Source organism: Ambystoma mexicanum, chromosome 4q (assembly GCF_040938575.1).
Source record: "Ambystoma mexicanum isolate Mex_15411 chromosome 4q, UKY_AmexF1_1, whole genome shotgun sequence".
NCBI lineage: Eukaryota > Metazoa > Chordata > Amphibia > Caudata > Ambystomatidae > Ambystoma > Ambystoma mexicanum.
The window spans coordinates 1,249,639,585-1,249,655,655 of record NC_090928.1 but is presented as its reverse complement, the minus strand read 5'-3'; the positions used below and the strand labels follow the sequence as shown (position 1 = coordinate 1,249,655,655).

The 16,071-nt window shown below is 46.7% G+C and overlaps 1 protein-coding gene across 1 annotated transcript in view; it reads left to right on the top strand.

Annotated features, from left to right (window-relative positions):
- LOC138468323 (exportin-5-like) overlaps positions 1–16,071 on the top strand; it is a 1,170,237-nt gene that overhangs the window by 294,920 nt on the left and 859,246 nt on the right. Inside the window, exon 10 of the mRNA XM_069608829.1 lies at positions 8,577–8,660. Within this exon, the coding sequence (XP_069464930.1) occupies positions 8,577–8,660 (84 nt within the window). The remainder of the gene's footprint in view (positions 1–8,576; positions 8,661–16,071) is intronic.

Genomic DNA, 16,071 nt, shown 5'->3' with positions numbered 1-16,071 from the left:
CCTAAAATGGCTGTGCCACAAGATTTTGTTTGCTTGGCCATATTGTTTGGCATTCCTCCTGCTTTCTCAGGTCATGAACTCCCTTATATGGTCATGCATTTGCCCGGGAAAGCTGCTGCTGCTTTCGTGGGCTACTGCTGGCCTGGTGTATGGGCCCCCAGGATGTAGGTGGGACTGTCTGGTTCCACTCCACATCCGTGTTGCCTGAAAGTCTAGGTGTGGGACATGAGTGAAACCCACAGTGCTCCCTGATTGGAGCACTGCTGGTTGTTTGAATGGTGCAGGTCCTTACCATTGGTGGGCTTGGACTTGTTTCCGGGCAGGATTTAAAATTAGAGGACGGCTCCTGCAGCCATTTCTTCAGATCTGCATTGGAGCCAAGTATTCTGTGTAGACGAGTGAATGTTGAGGAGAATTCTCATTTCAGTGCTAATTCCCTTCAACACTGGAGATCCCTAGCTCTTTTGCTGGACTTTAGGACGTTTTAATTTTAACCCTGGAGTGAGACCTCTTTCTCACTCCCCATGCGTTTTAACCTGATTTGGATCATGTTACGGTTTTTGGGGGTCTGACAAACTTCATAGGCATCTACATTTTGTATGGAGACACACTGCACTTTTAGTGCAGTGTTGCAGAGAAATCATTTACATTTCTCATATACGGTTTAAATACCTTTTTTATTTTGCAAACTACTGTTCCCAAGAATAGTAAAGTGAAATTGACTTTGCTTACCTTTTCTCTTTGTAGGTCCAGCACACACCATCCTATGTGGAGTGCTGGGGTGATACCTAGTAGCCCCTTATCCTAGTCTCTCATGTAAAAATGTTTACCGTCACTACTTTAAATGGCTGGTGGAAGTGGTTGTCTTTACCTACTATTGTGCTTTTTTACCACAGGCTGAATCCTCGGCTGCAGTACAGCACCCATGGGTGACCATTTTGTCAAAGTGGCCCGGTCTTCTTTTTTGGCCATTTTCTGTTTGTGAGGTCTTTCTTGGGTTTTACTCTGTGCGTTGAGCCAGGTTTGAACCCTTAGTTCATTTTGCCTTTGTTGGGCTACAACCCTGAAGCCCGCTTCTGGCTCCAGTGTGTCTTGAAAGGCAGGATGGGAGGGAGGTTCCCGAAACTCCCCTGTCATTTGTCACTAGGAGTGCCTGAATGCTACCAGTCCTGATTGGCTGGCTGTCCATTTAGGACAGCTACTCTGCTGTGGGATTGACAGCTTAGCCTGTACATGAATGGGAGAAACCTGCTTAAAAGGCACGGCAGACAGAACCTTTTTCACCAGAAAAAAACCTTCTTCCCCTTTAAATTTAGAGGCGCTCCCCTGACTCTGCCCATTGGCGCCACTCCTCAGTCCCCTATTCTGCGTCGACGGGAACGGGCCAATTTCACCAGCGCTCGTGGGTTTGGTTTTGGCCATGTATTACCACGCGCTCTTCCCTGGATACTTCTATCTTTTTGTCAATCGGTTATTTGGTCCTGCGGTGCCATGCTCCTCCCCGGCGCATGTCGACTTTAGCAGGTGTCCAGCCTACGTCTGATCCCCACACTTTTTGCCTCCACTGCCTTGACCACGGCTGGGAAGGTTGTACCGAGCGGGAGGAACCTTTCGGGTTCTCGCACCAGCACACGTATCGAGGCTAGTCCAACTACCGGCCGGGTGCAGTGCTGAGGGACGGCAAGGTTCTTTTACTGGCTTTACACCTGAGGGGCAATGCCCTAGTACCGGCCTAATGTCAGAGGGGGTGCCTGGATATAATCAGATAGGCATGCTAAGATGGTATCATTACTAGTGTGTACTAAACATTTTCGGAATAGAGCACACAGGCGCCACTCATAGACGGACAACAGTGAGGTCAGGCCCAGCTCATGTCGTAGCCATGGTCCAGGTATGCATGCTGGAAGGCGCAGAACACACCTCCAAAATGCAGCCTCTAATTTATTCAGAAACACTGCTGAGATGATATTTTTAGACTCTAATCCATATAAGATAGTTGGCATCACTTTTTGGCGACAGTATGACTGCTGGGCCAATAGAAAATGTACCATGTTTAGATAAAATGAGCCGCGTCTGTGAAATGGCTGTGTGAAGCTTGTTGACAAGCATTTTTAAATGCAAGTCAACATGCGGAAGGGCGTCAAATAAGAGTCCCAAGTATAGGTAGGTGGGAACAATTTCAACGTTAACATTGTTGACTTTCCAGTCCATTCTCAATCTATGATTTAGTTTTGGCGCATAGATCACTTTTTTTTTTTTTGATTCATCAGTTCATTCTCATCTAAGTATGTTAAAAGCAGTTAAAAGAATCTGCAAACCACTAGGAGTTTTTGAGACCAGAACAAGATCATCAGCGTACCATAGGGCCCTGACTACAAGGTCCTTTAATTTCGGCAAGGAGGAACATAAGTGAGAAAACGCAGGCTTCACATCGTGGATGAAGAAGTTAAAGAGGGTGGAAGCAAGGATGCAACCCTGATTCAGCCCTCTATAATTTGCTATGGCCGCAGATAGACCTGCCAGTGACAGATTGACCTTTATTGTAGTGTTTGAATGCAAAGCGTAGATATCGCACACGGTGGCAGGGCACTTGGCATTCAATAAAGTCGAAGGCCGAATGCAGGTCTACAAAGGCAAAATACAGCAGTTGTTTTGTTGTCTGTGCGTGGTCTTTGCGGGCATTAAAAGTTAAAAGATTGACTGCCGTTCCAAGGTCGGCAACAAAGCCTGTCTGACAGGGATCGCGATGCGCACAGGTTTGAGTCCACAGGCCAAAATCTCTCAAGACCAGTCTTGAAAAGATTTTTCCAGGCGCATCAAGTAGTGCAATCGGGCGATAGCTAGCAGGTGCTCCACGGTCGCCTTTTTTAAAAATTGGCACAATCACAGGAGCGCCATGAGTCAGGTAGCTTTCTAGAGAGTAAAATCTGTTCGAATACGGTATTGAGAGTACAAGCCCATTTTTGTGGATTTGCCTTAAACATAAAGTTGGACAGGCCATCAAGACCGGCCGCACGGGAGGATGAAGATTTGCATATATGTTCCTCAATTAACTCTTCAGAACACTCTACGTGCCAGGCTATGGTGGATTGTATTTCATATTTATAGTCAATAAAGCTAGCATCTGCATACAGCTGGGCAAAGTGAGACAACCATCACGCTTCTGAAACCCTGTTCAGTTGTAAGATAGTTTGCAGTTGATGTGGTGATCTCCCTAACAAGGTCCACACCTGCGCAAAGTTTTTATTCTGGTTAGCACTCATGAAAGCCTCACTGTCAAGCTGTAACAGAAGGACCTTCCTAGCACCAATCCAGTTCCGATATTTACACTTGATTGTTTTGCGGATCTGTTCGTTGAGGTAAAGGTAATTTCAGATTATCTCTTAATTCTTTCCTATGCGCAATTTTTCGCCTGTTGTGTAAGCAAATCAAACTCATGAGTATGATTAGACCGAGAAGTGGATTTGTCAATGTAGATGTTTTTGAAAGAGCATAACGCATCTACATATGAATCCTGTTGACGCTCTTGCTGATTGTTTAGAATGGCCCTATTTAGCGCCTGAAGTGAGTTGTCTGACTATCTAAAGCGAGTCTTGGCATTGTTTGAGTGTGCCATTGTTGTGTAGTGCCCAAAGGCTCCTGATCCCATTGCCAAAATGATACAAAGTATCCTAACCACACTTCACTTTTGGTGATGTGTGCATTTGTAACAGTACAAGAAATCTGCAAAGATTGACATAGTCTCTCCGTACTGATTGTCTTAGGGACTAGTCAGTCCCCCCCATAAGAATGAGCAAACGGTCAAGGGAAGTCTGGTCAGGAGTCCAAGTAAAGAGAAAGGGTGGATCCTATGGGAGTAAAGAGCAAAAATAAAATGTTTCCGAACCAAGACATAGGGGCATTCTGGAGATTTATGGCTGAATTACTTGGAAGTTGTCAAAACGACAGGCAGGTTGTGCTCCCGGTTTTCCTGAGCCTCCCTGCCTCTCATTATGTGGAATCTTGGCGTCACTTTTTGCCTTCTGTGGCTTACTCTGGTGCCTTACTAAAGCCCCCCCCTCTCTAGTTCTGAGGTGAGAGGCCTCTGTTGCCAACTGAAATCTTCAGCTTTGTCATGGGACACTGAGTCTTGCACTCTGTTAGGATCTGGTATTAAGACCTGTCCTTCCCTCTTGCTTCCGGAGTTGTCCCTGTCCCCCATGGTGTCTGTATGTGTGAGGTCATCAGTGGATTGTTTGTGTGAGTGCTGGAATGTTTGGGTGTGCTTGGGATCCTGAGTGTCCCACCTGAGGCAGTTACCATGATGTATAGCCTGGGTGGTGGGAGCCAGTGGGATCCATCTTTGAGCTCCCTGCCGATCTGCTTGATTAATGTACCTGATGTCACCTGATCTTGAAGACTAAAATAAAGGAGCTTGCTTAACCCACATGCTGCCTGTTAGGCAGAACTGCAGGCAGTACCCTCTGGGACCACCACATATAATTAGGACTACAGGTGTAAGCAAAACCAACCTTTGGTATAAGTCTGTAATACACAGTTTTGTGGTAGCGAGCTGAGCAGCCAGGCTCATCTCAAGAGGGAATGTGAGCAGTAAAAGAGGTTACACAGAGGTCTTACAATCACAGTGGCTCAAGTAGACACTTACACTCAAGGTTTCTTGGAAAAACACTTATTAAGTTATTACACAGTCATTTAGAAAACATTCACTAGAAGGAGGCAACTTAATATAAACAAATGCACTTCAGTACCAAACCAATACGTTTCTAAGTAAATTAGGCTTCCCTGAAAAAAGGGCAAAATGGCATTTCAGTCGCTTTAAATGGGAGGACAAAGGCACACGTTAATAGAATAGATCACAAATACCTTCTTAGGCAGTGCAAATAGTTTCAGTTCACTAGAGGACTCTGTTCAGTTCAATAGGCCTAGACCAAAGTCAATGGGCTAGTGTCTTGGATAGGAAAGAGCAGTTCTTGTAGTAAACAGTAAAGTCTTTGCAAATGTTCTCAGAAGTAGTTTGTACGAAAAAGAATCATATGTTGGGTCACAAGCTGATTAGGCCTGTAAGTTGGGAAAGTTCCACAAACTTTCACTATGAGAGGTAAGTTCTCTCAATCGGGTTGGTACAGTACCTTAATATGAAGAAAAGATGCAACTGAAGACGTTGGTTCCTGGCAGTTCCTGCAGATCTCACTGTTCCTGAGACTCGGTCGTAAGGACAAGACGGAGGATATCGGGGGACTCCTGCACTGCGCAGGGATGGGTCAAACAAGCTGGCAAAATGGAAGAGCATTGGTTTGAGTAGCTGTCGTCAAGCACACAAGCTGGTGTCCTTCCCCCTGGTTAATCCTAACCAGCTCTGAGAATGGTATCCAGGTGGCTTATGAGTTGATTGGTCCCACCAACTCAAAGGAGGAAGTCGTCCTTGAAGGGGCTTCTCTGTCGAGATTAACTTGGCAATTCGGACCTGCAGCAGGGCTTCACGGGGCAAACCAACGGTCCAGGAGTTGCAGCAGCTGTCCTCTTCCAGCTTGTCTTTGCTTCTTTCGTTCCAGTGGTCGACTCTGCTTTCCAGTCGAAGAGACTTTCCTTTTAAACAGTTTTCTCCCTTTCATTCCAGCCTAGCTGTTACTCACCCAGCAGGGTGGCTGTCCTTGCCGGACAGTCAGTCAGCCAGCCAATCATGCCAGAGCGCATTTGGGTCTCCTAGGCGTCTAAGCACATGGAGTTTCGGGCACCTCCCTCACTTCCTGCGCACCCCAGACAGTCAGATGCCAGGGGCGGACTTCAGTCCTGAAGCCCGCCAAAGGCATAGAAACAAAGGGACCAAACCTAGTTTGACAAACACTAGAAGGACCTTTCCAAAATGAAATGGCGAAAAAAGACCAGGTCCTGTTTTAAACAAAGGGGCTTAAGGCGCCATCTTGAAAAACATGGCTCCCGCGGTTTTTAGCTACCGGTGTTCACGGCCTGGAAAAATCAAAGTAGTTCGTTGTAAAACCACTGCCACCTGCCATTTCGATAGTTTCTAGACACAGGGGATACTAGGTAACCCCTCCAGCACTCTATAGGAAGATGGTGTGTGCTGGGTCTAGGAATTTAAAAAGACTAGTAAAGTCAATGTAACCTTATATTCCCTGGGAAACAGTAGTTTATCCCAGAGAAGGTATTTAAACCTTTGGGAAGTCTAAAAAGACATCCCGGTGTCACTGCACTGAGGGTGCTGTGTAACACACATGAAAAGATGCCTATGGAGTTATCTTAAAACTCCTTAATCAAAGAACACAAGAGTAAAACACACATCAAAATACATGAGTGGGAAAAAAGGCTCTCACTCTTTACAGGTAAAAAAAGCAAGTCCTCAAAATCCAGCAAAGTTTCTGGGGGTCTCTAAGGTGAAGGGAATTAGCACATTTATGAGAATTCTCCCGAACACTGCCTCCAGTGTTACCTTGCAATCATAACACACTCCTGCAGCTGCTCTGTCATGTGCCCATTACTGCTGTCCTGTGCTGAACCTGTCTTCACCTCTGCTGCCTGTGAGCGGTTTTCAGGGTCCCCCTTGTGCTGCCTGTGGCTGCTACCGTGACTTCCTTCATCCTGGTTCATGCTGGAACATTCCCGAACTCCCCAACACAAGCTGGCGCCCTGCATGTGCAGAGTAAGAATAAAGATGGCCTCCTCACCCGTGCTCCCAGGGCCATCTCCACATCAATCCTCAGCCTGGGTCCTCTCGCCCTCGCTGTGTTGCTGGTCTTATTCTGGGTCTCCTGGGCTGGTGTGCATTCCATCTTTAGGTGCACAATGACTGCAAAGCGATTCTTTAGTGGGTCATTGGGCCACACTACCTCCATTCCTTTGCATGCCTCTGTTTATTCAGCCAGTTCCTGTTTGTCTTCTAGTGGGGGTCCCCAAGATTTCTCATGTTAATGGTTGCATCCTCCTTCTCTTCTGTGACGTGTACTTTGAAAGGGCATACCTTTTCACAATAAGCAAGAAGGATCTATTGGGCTTGTCCTGTTGAATTTTATGGACAAAGTAATCTAAACTCTTAAAACTCCCTAAAAGTAACATTCCGCATTACAAACATGTAGGCTACTCTTGTTCCTTTCTTCCCTTTGGGTACGGGAGTTCAGAGGCCTTTGCACTCTTTGTAATACTTATCTGCGGCTCTGTCTTTTTGAATGATGAATCACTGCAACTCGCTCATATAAAGCATATTTTGTTAATGTTATTCTTTAAAGCTCGGACCTAGCTCGAGAGCAGCGGAGCTCTGTATAGAGTGTGGGTAGCTAGCATTTGGGAACTAGCTGGGGAGCAGCTGAGCGCTGTATAGAGTGGGTAGCCAGCATTGGGGACCTAGCTCGGGAGCAGCGGAGTGCTGTATAGAGTGTGGGTAGCCAACATTGGGGACCTAGCTCGAGAGCAGCGGAGCTCTGTATAGTGTGGGTAGCCAGCATTGGGGACCTAGCTCGAGAGCAGCGGAGCGCTGTATAGAGTGTGGGTAGCCAGCATTTGGGACCTAGCTCGAGAGCAGCGGAGCGCTGTATAGAGGTGGGTAGCCAGCATTGGGGACCTAGCTCGAGGGCAGCGGCGCGCTGTATACAGTGTGGGTAGCCAGCATGTGGGTTAGAGAAATAGCACAGAAAGGTGCAAATGTTGGGCGCCTGCCAGCTGCTACTTTCAGTTGGAAGGGTCTTCTCTAGACACTTTGCTGTTTGAGTATTCCGTGACTGAACCTAATGTACTTACCCTAATGTGTTTTTATGCCAGAGCGACTTTAGTGTGTTTTTCTGTATAAACGGTGAGTAATTTTGTTGTGTGCTTGTTCGAGAGTATTTGTAACTTAGCACCACCTCCTCACCCATCCCAACATTGGAGCCAGATTGCTCTGTCATGTTACCTTTCAGAGATTTCACACTCAAATTTCGTCGTTTTGAACCCTTCACTGTTTGGCTTCAGAAATACCTCCTTAGCGAGAGTTCTGGGTAGATCACTGCATATTCTCGCATTGACCAAAGTTAGAAGCGTATAGTTCTAACCCAGGGCATGAGAATACCTGTAGCCACATGTGACACTGTGCTTCTTGTATAAAACAATAGGTTGCAAATAGCAAGCCTGCTATTATTTGGATTGGTACTTCAGCTCAGCGAGTCTTGCAGAATATCACATTATAGACTGTCAGTGGAAACCGTTCAAAAGGAGCCTTTTCTAGAAAGTTACCGATTAGTGACCTCTGAGTAACCATGTTTCTGATACACGCTGATTCTGCCTGTCTCGGTTCTTAGTTTCTTCTTTGGGTTTCTCTGTATTCCCCCGTCGGTGCGACTATTCGAGCACCTGAGGGCAACGGGTGCATATAGTGATAGGAAACATTGATTGCCTTTGCGCTTTTGAGACAGACCGAATCTTGATTACTAGTTAAAAGCTGTAGCACAAATAAAGTATTCATCTTGCATATAGTGACTGACCATTCAGTTATTTAAGGCTTTCATTTGCCAAGTCAAATATTGTACACGTGAGGTTGCTTCATCTTTTCGGAAGTATTGATCAAATGTTCTGACTTTTCTTCCCCTCAGGGCTCTGATGCTGATGTAGAAACTCCAGCCAACTTCTCCAAATATCTGGATTCCTTTCTGGGGTTTACGACACATTCAAGTCAGGTGAGAACAGACCCTGCAGGGAGAAACGCTTTTTATTTTTCGAGTTGAGCAGCAGCAGCGGCAAATTATTATGACCAAAAACTGACCTGTTATTGATAATAATGCTTGTTGGGTAGATTTAATTTCTATGCCAAAACTCCTTCACCTGTGAGACCCCCAGCACTTTTAGCTGGACTCATGGATGTTCATTACTTTTGTGCTTTAATTTCTCGAGTCATGTTTTCCTCCATATTTTCTAAGGCATCTGTAATTTACTTTTGCAGGGCACACCACCTTTTGTACAGTGCTGCTGGAAGCCATTTGGGTTTACCGTGGTATTTTCTTTTTTTTTATGGAGAGGGGGGAGGTTCTTCATACTGCACTTTCATACCTAGCCGCAGCACTTTGTTCAACATTACTGCACTTTAAGCTTGCGCTCCTTGAGCAGAGCAACCTCTCTGCACTTAACCCAGGGCCCGGCTGGACCGGAATCTTTGTCCCCCCCCCCCCTCATCCCCCAGTCTCTGCACCTTCATCTGTACATATGCATGACCTAAATGCACACGGACCAGTTAGTTCGTCTGTCCTGTAACCCCCCCCCACCCCCCCCCCCCCCCCCCCCCCGCCCTGCCCACCGTTTCCCCTGCCCCATCTGAGCTTGGCTCAACTGTACCACATCATGCACTTGCACTAGGAGAAATGTCGTCAGGCCTGCTATGCTAATTTTTCTGTTTATATCATTCGGAATCTTCAAGGCCTAAGAATGATTACTGTATTACCTAGTTACCTTCCCGCCTTGAAGTGCTTTGAATCACTTCACCTGTGTATAAGCACTGTCAGGAAAGATTTCATAATTGTAGGTAATTTTCCTTCCATGTGGCAACCCCCAAACTTTTTGCTGTTGTTTTACACCCTGATCTAGACTTTGCCAGAGAAGTGCAGCCTTCCGCCGCACTCCTCTGGGCTTTCGCTCCATTCTTACGGGGAAACTGACACGCCCTTAAAACAGTCAGTACCGGGAAACACTGTTTTCGTTAGTTCTTTTCTCATGTTGCAGCTTTCGCGCAACATGGCACAAGAGTGTACCGTAACTTACATTGCCGTGCTCTTGGGTCTCTAGTCATTCTACAGGCCCTAGTGACACTCGATGGATTTATAACCAACAGTGCAAGTATGTCACCGACGGGACTGGTGGCAGCGATGGTTTTTTTGCGTTTTGAACTCCCTTTTGCCCTGTTAACTGCGCTTCTCGCGTTTGGCCAAAATGGGTGGCCTGGCTCCCAAAATGGCCATGCCACGAGGTTCTTTGTCCTGTCCGCTGACCGTCTTGCCGCTTCACCTTCCCCCCAGGTCGAGCCGACCCGGGGACATCCTTATTTGAGCATGTACTTTCCCGTGAAACACAGATGCTTTTGCGGGTTTCTACAGGCCTGTTGTGAGCCTCCAGGATGTGGGCTGGGATGTCTGGTCCCAATACACATCCTGGGTGCCAGAGTCTCTAGTGTGTCTTGAATGCCTGGGACCACCGTGGTCCGTGATTGGTCCACGTATGGTGTGAGTGTTTTGTGAGCAGATCTCCCATTGGGTCCTCTCCGTTTTGGCGCGAAGGGAACTCTGGATAAGAGGAGGCTGGAAACACCACTACCATGTCGATCTCCTGAGTTCTCACGAACAACGGATACAGGAGCCAAGTATCTTGTAACTAAGAGGCTGAACCGAGGAATTGCTGGTGACCCGCTGAAGGACTGCTCCTCTGCACTGCTGTCGCCCTGTGAAACCATTCTGCCTCTGATTGAACGAGAAGACCTGTACTGGTACTTCGACCCTTTGGAATAGTGGGAACAACTATTCTCTGCATCTTCATCTCCTGCACGTAAGCCTTCGGAAGCGTCTCTGGGCCATCCAGTGGACTGACCAGCTTACCCAGGAGTCTTGCTCTGTCACCGCCTTCAGGTTGCTGCTGTATTCAGAGTCCTTGACACTCTCACACGATTAGTACAATTGGCATTCCCACTTGGCATTCCCAGATCTGAAGTGACAAGTGTACATTGGGAAGAAATACACACAGCCGCTTCGTTGCCCTGCTGTGGTAATAACCTGTGCGGGTTCACTGCGTTTGGGACATCCTCAACCTCACCCCTCTTGAGACCTAGTCTTGACCGCCGCCATCGCTACCCTGATTGGTCTGGCTTGTCCAGAGGTTACCCTGTTCCAAGAATCTAGGCTGGCCTTCTGAACCTCTGCCCCTCCAGGACAGAGTTCAGAAATCCATTTTAACAAGCACTATATAAATAAACAATAAATACTGACTTCTTCAGAGAATGCATATTCTGCCGTCCTCTTTCCCTGTTTCTAACCAGGTTTCCCTTGTAAAAATAATGGACAAAACTCCCTTTAAATGTTGCCCTACTTTCCATCGAAAATTCCTGTGGAAGGACACGCACAGAGCGTGCAATTACTGTCTCCCGAGGGATCACCCTGAAAAAGTTTGCAAATCTTGCAAACTTTTTCGACCTAAAACTCTTGAAGCATCGACGCACCAAATGCTGGGCCGCTCAAGCAATGCAGGCCGAAGCCATCGATGTGACGGAAGACTTCAGCAAGGCCGGTATTGGGTTCCTTTGTGACACCGAAAGCGAAGGGGTGGAGGGGGTGGGGGGGTTTGTCGTAACCCCATGTGTGGGCCCCTGACTTCAATAAGCAGGCCAGCGGCTTTGTGATGGAGAAGACAACAGGCGGCCAGAGCACACACAAGCACAAGAACACTAAACACATACCACGACACGGCTGACTTTCAATGGTATCGTCTAGCGTCAAAGCCCTTGCTGTGTTCACAGAGAGAGCCTCAGTTTCTTCCCTGTACTCTAGAACATTGCGTGTGCTTTCTCCTTGCGACAGGCTTCCGAAAGCAGACCCCAAGGTCGGTTCGGCCACTGCACACAAAAGGCCCTCATTTCACGTGCCGAAAAACAGGCGGCGTAAGGTGCATCAGCGTCCCCCAAGCAAACGCCAAAAATTCAGGAGTTAATCAAGAAACGGGTCCGTGCTACCCTGCTTAAAGCAAGGTCACCGAAAAAGTTAAAAATGTTGACGCCTTTGTCCTCATAAAGCACTTGGGCTGTAAATCTCTCCCCATCTTTGGAGTCTCTCTCGGGCTATGCACCACACAAACTAGACTCCCTCCCAGGCCACCCATATCATTTCACGCTTTCCACCTTCATGTGATTACTCCTGAACAGTTTAATACCATTTTAAGGATGATGTCTAGTTTTGTGGACTCTATGGACAGACAACCCGACCAACTAAAATACCTTAGAGATGCTTCACAGCCAGAGGCCTCAGCACAGCAGCCCCCTGCCAAGAGGTCTCGTTTTGAGCCACAACCTTGCACCTCTGCTATAGGCGCCCCGGCCTCGACCTACCAAGACCCCTCTCAGGACATGTACTATGACGATTCCTTAGGGTCACAAGATCCGGGGTTTCAAGGGGGACCTTTTTATAGTCGAGACCAATTTTATGACTATGGTGACATTTACGTAATCCAGTTGCCAGACCACCAGGACCCGCCAGTAGCAGATTATCCCATTGATAATTGTTGGCGAGAATTTTCAGAAATTTGCTAATTCCCTTCTACTTTAGAGACCCCCAGCTCTTTTGCTGGACTTTAGGACTTTTAATTTTTACCCTGGAGAGAGCAAGACCTTTTTCCCCACACTCTCATGCATTTTTATTTGATTTGGACGACTGTTTCCTTTGGTTTTGGAGTCTGACAAACACCATAGCCATCACCGTTTTACATTGTGGCACAGAGCACCCTCAGTGCAGTGCCACAGAGAAGTCCTTTGGATTTCTGTTAAGGGTTAAATACCTTCTCTTCGATAACTCCTGTTTTCTAGAGCAGTGAAGTGAAATTGATTTTACTTATAACTTTCTAGACCCAGCACACACTATCTTACCATAGGGTGCTGGAGGGGTTACTTAGTATCCCCTTTGTCTAGTCTCTCATGTAGCATTTTTGTTACCCTTTCCTCGATGAATGGCTGGTGGCACTGGTTTACTTTTAACTACCATTGTGTGTTTTTACCGCGGGCTGCGCGCGCAGCTGCAGCATTGCACCCATGGGTCCCCACTTTTGTCAAAATGGCTGCGGTCTTCTTTACTCGCCATTTCTTGTTGAAAAGGTCCTTCTTGAGATTTACTCTGCGCGCCAAACCAGGTTTGGTCCCTTTGTTCGTTTTGTCTTTGGTGGAATTCACTGGTGAAGCCCGCCTCTGGCTTCAGCGTGCCTGGCATGACAGGAAGCACGGGAGGTTCCCGAAACTACCTGTGCTTAGTCTCCTTGGTTACAGGAATGCACCCAAAGGTGATTGGCTGGCTGGCTGTCCTTGGAGGACAGCCACCCTACTGTGTGAGATAGTTAGGCTACGAATGAATGGGAGAAACCTGCATTAAAGGCGAGGTCTTTTGCTTGGAAGTCGGTGTCGACCACTGGATGAAGGAATACGAAGACGAAGACGAACTTGGAAGAGAAGCTTGCTGCAACTCCTGGACCGTTGGTTTGCCCTGTGAAGCCCTGCTGCGGTGCTGAAGCTCTGAATTCGCCTCAACTAGAAAAACCCTACAAAGGACGACTTCTCCCCTTGGGTTGGTGGGACCAATCGACCCCAAGACAAACTCATCTGGACATCTTCTCGGAGCTGGCTGTACGTCCATTGCTGCTGCAGGAAGCGATTGCTAGGGAGAGGAACACCAGAAGTCTGTGCATTGTTTTTAAGTAGGGCCCGAGCTCCAGTAAGATCCTCCGGACTCCCGTGAAGCAGGACTGACCAAGCCTAAGCCACCTCAACAGTGTGCTGGACCCCAGAAGTAAGGAAAGTCCACCAAGTGTCGGAGAACCACAGTGGTGCTATTGCCGTGTAGCTGAAACTGCGAAGTGCAGCTGATCTGAGGTTTGCCCATTACTGCCACCGACCTTCAAACCGTAGTGCAAGAGGCCCAGGAACAAAGGATCTGCAGGACCTACAACAGGAACAGAAGCCAGCTGGAATCTATTTCCTCAGACTTAAGGTACTGTAAACTAAGGGGTACCTACATCTTGCTGTGTAACATGCAAATTCTCTGAGGCTTGTCTTTGTTACGTTTTGCAGAGTTACTTGCAGCTTTGGCCATCGCAAGCCTCTTAGATTGTGGCCCAACAGCGATTTCTTTTTCAACAACTTTTTACTTACCTTCAAGAAGAATGTCAGCTCCCCTAGACTTTGCTCAATTGACATTGGCTGTCCTGGCTCCCTGAAGACTCTTCTAACCTCTGACTCTGTGCTTTGACCTCCAAAAAGTCATATTCTTTACTTGTAATGCTGGGAAAGGTTTAATTTTCATTGTATTGGGGGGGGGTTCTAAAGTACTTGCCTGTTTGAGAAGCTTGTTAACCAATGTTTTCTCCCTCTAGCTTTTTTCCTTTTTGACAACAAACTCAGTATTGCTCTAAATGTAAGTGATATATCGATGTCCACAGTGTCCTAACAAGTGAAGTCACCAGAGGGTGTAGAAATTGTCTTGTGTGCCATCCCAAATGGGTATCTACCGATTTATTGAAACAGAGTGTGTATTATTGAAGTATATTTTAATGGTTACATATTTGCTCCCTTCTAAAGAAGGCTTATTTAAACTGACTGTTAAATAAGTAAATAATTGTTTAATCAAGAAACCTTGAGTATACTTATTCTTATTTTGGATACTTATTTTGGATACTTAGTGTTGTGAAACTCTTTGTTACAACCCTACAGCTCACATTGACCCCTAATGAGATAAGCCTGGCTGCTCAGCCACACAAACAACCTGTGTAGTACAGACTTATACTAAAGGTTGTTACCTATTGCCAGCCAGGAGGACAAGGTTGGTGTAGTCTCCCAGAAGGTAGTGCATCCAATCGTGCCTAACGGTGACCTATATGGTGTTCAATGTCTGTTGGCGTTTAAGATGGATTTCTAAGATTATATGGTGAACTGGGAAGACACTGAGCGGTTAGCCAAAACCCGATCAAGGTAGAGTGGAGGAGCAGTCAAGGCTCGTTCCCGGGAAAAGTGAGTGAGGTCTAGGGCTGGTTCTAGGTGATATTTCTGCATATTCAAGGCAGAACACACTTCAGGGGTGGTGTTTGGTCATTTTGTGTAACCTTCATTGGCGGAAAGGATATTTTCGGGGATGAAATTACCTCCACCCCTGAATGCTTCTACCAGACTGCTACTCTCTCTCCTGCGTTACAAAGATGTCCTGCTAATCGGGGGTACTGGCGGTGGGGAAGGTTTTACCCCAACCTCTGTTGCCTCCCCAGGCCTCTCCCAACAACAATATACCCTGTTGAACCCCCCTGCACAAAAGCACACGCAAACACACTTGCACCCATGTTTGCTCCTCCTCCCTCCCTTTCTACGCGCTATCACCTTCCCCCTCCCCCTCCCCCTCCACGCTATACACACAAACATATACACTCATTCATACTTCTACTTGTCTCAGATCCCTGCAAGTTCTTTTTCTGACACGGTCGCTGTCTGTCAGCCCTTGTGTGTACTCGTGTATGGCAAGGGGCATGACTGTTCAATTTAGAAAGACCGCTCAGAGTGGTAGACTTTTTTTGGGGTGGGAAATGAGACCTATTCACTCCACACCCTAGGACTAAAATGAGTCCACACAGAACACCAATAATTCAAGTTAGTCTTCAAGTATATGAAAAATACAATTATTTATTAGGCCTTCTAAACACACCAAGCATAAAAAATCGTAGGTAAGTAATGTAACCAAAAACCGTATATCACATATACATACATTCACTCTAAGATATAAGTTTGCACATTCATTAAATATTAGTAGTCAATAGGTAAGTAATTAAATGCAGGAAAAACAGTTGGATTAGATAGAATAATCACAAATCCTGTCCCCTCTGTCTAATGAAGAGGTATGGGGCTTTCTGCCGAAACAATTCTTAAACGATTGTTTCTCTAGCGAAGGTATTTCAGAACGGATGTTGTGGGCTGTGATGGTGTTTGCAAAGTTCTTTAAAGTAAGAAAAGTATTTATTTCAAGGACCCCCAATCTATCCTGTTCCCAAGGTGAGTCCCAGTAAAGATTGTTGGGTTTGATTATCAAAGGCCAGGCCAGCAGGAGTTTAGGGATAAGGGTTGCACACCCAATGTTACATTATGAGAGATGGGGAGGGAGACAGAAAAAAAGGTATGTTCACTTACCCTCTCCCCCTCCCTCCCCTGAGGCTCACATTTTTACAGGTGCTCCTGCAGATCTTCCAGAATTCGCTGAAGCTCCACTCTTCGGTCCTTTGTTCGGTTGAGCATAGCCAAGGGGTTGCGAGTGCAAAGGTCCAGTTTCCGTGGCAGGAAGTCGTTGCGGTTCTCAACAGATGCTTCCAGGCAACTTC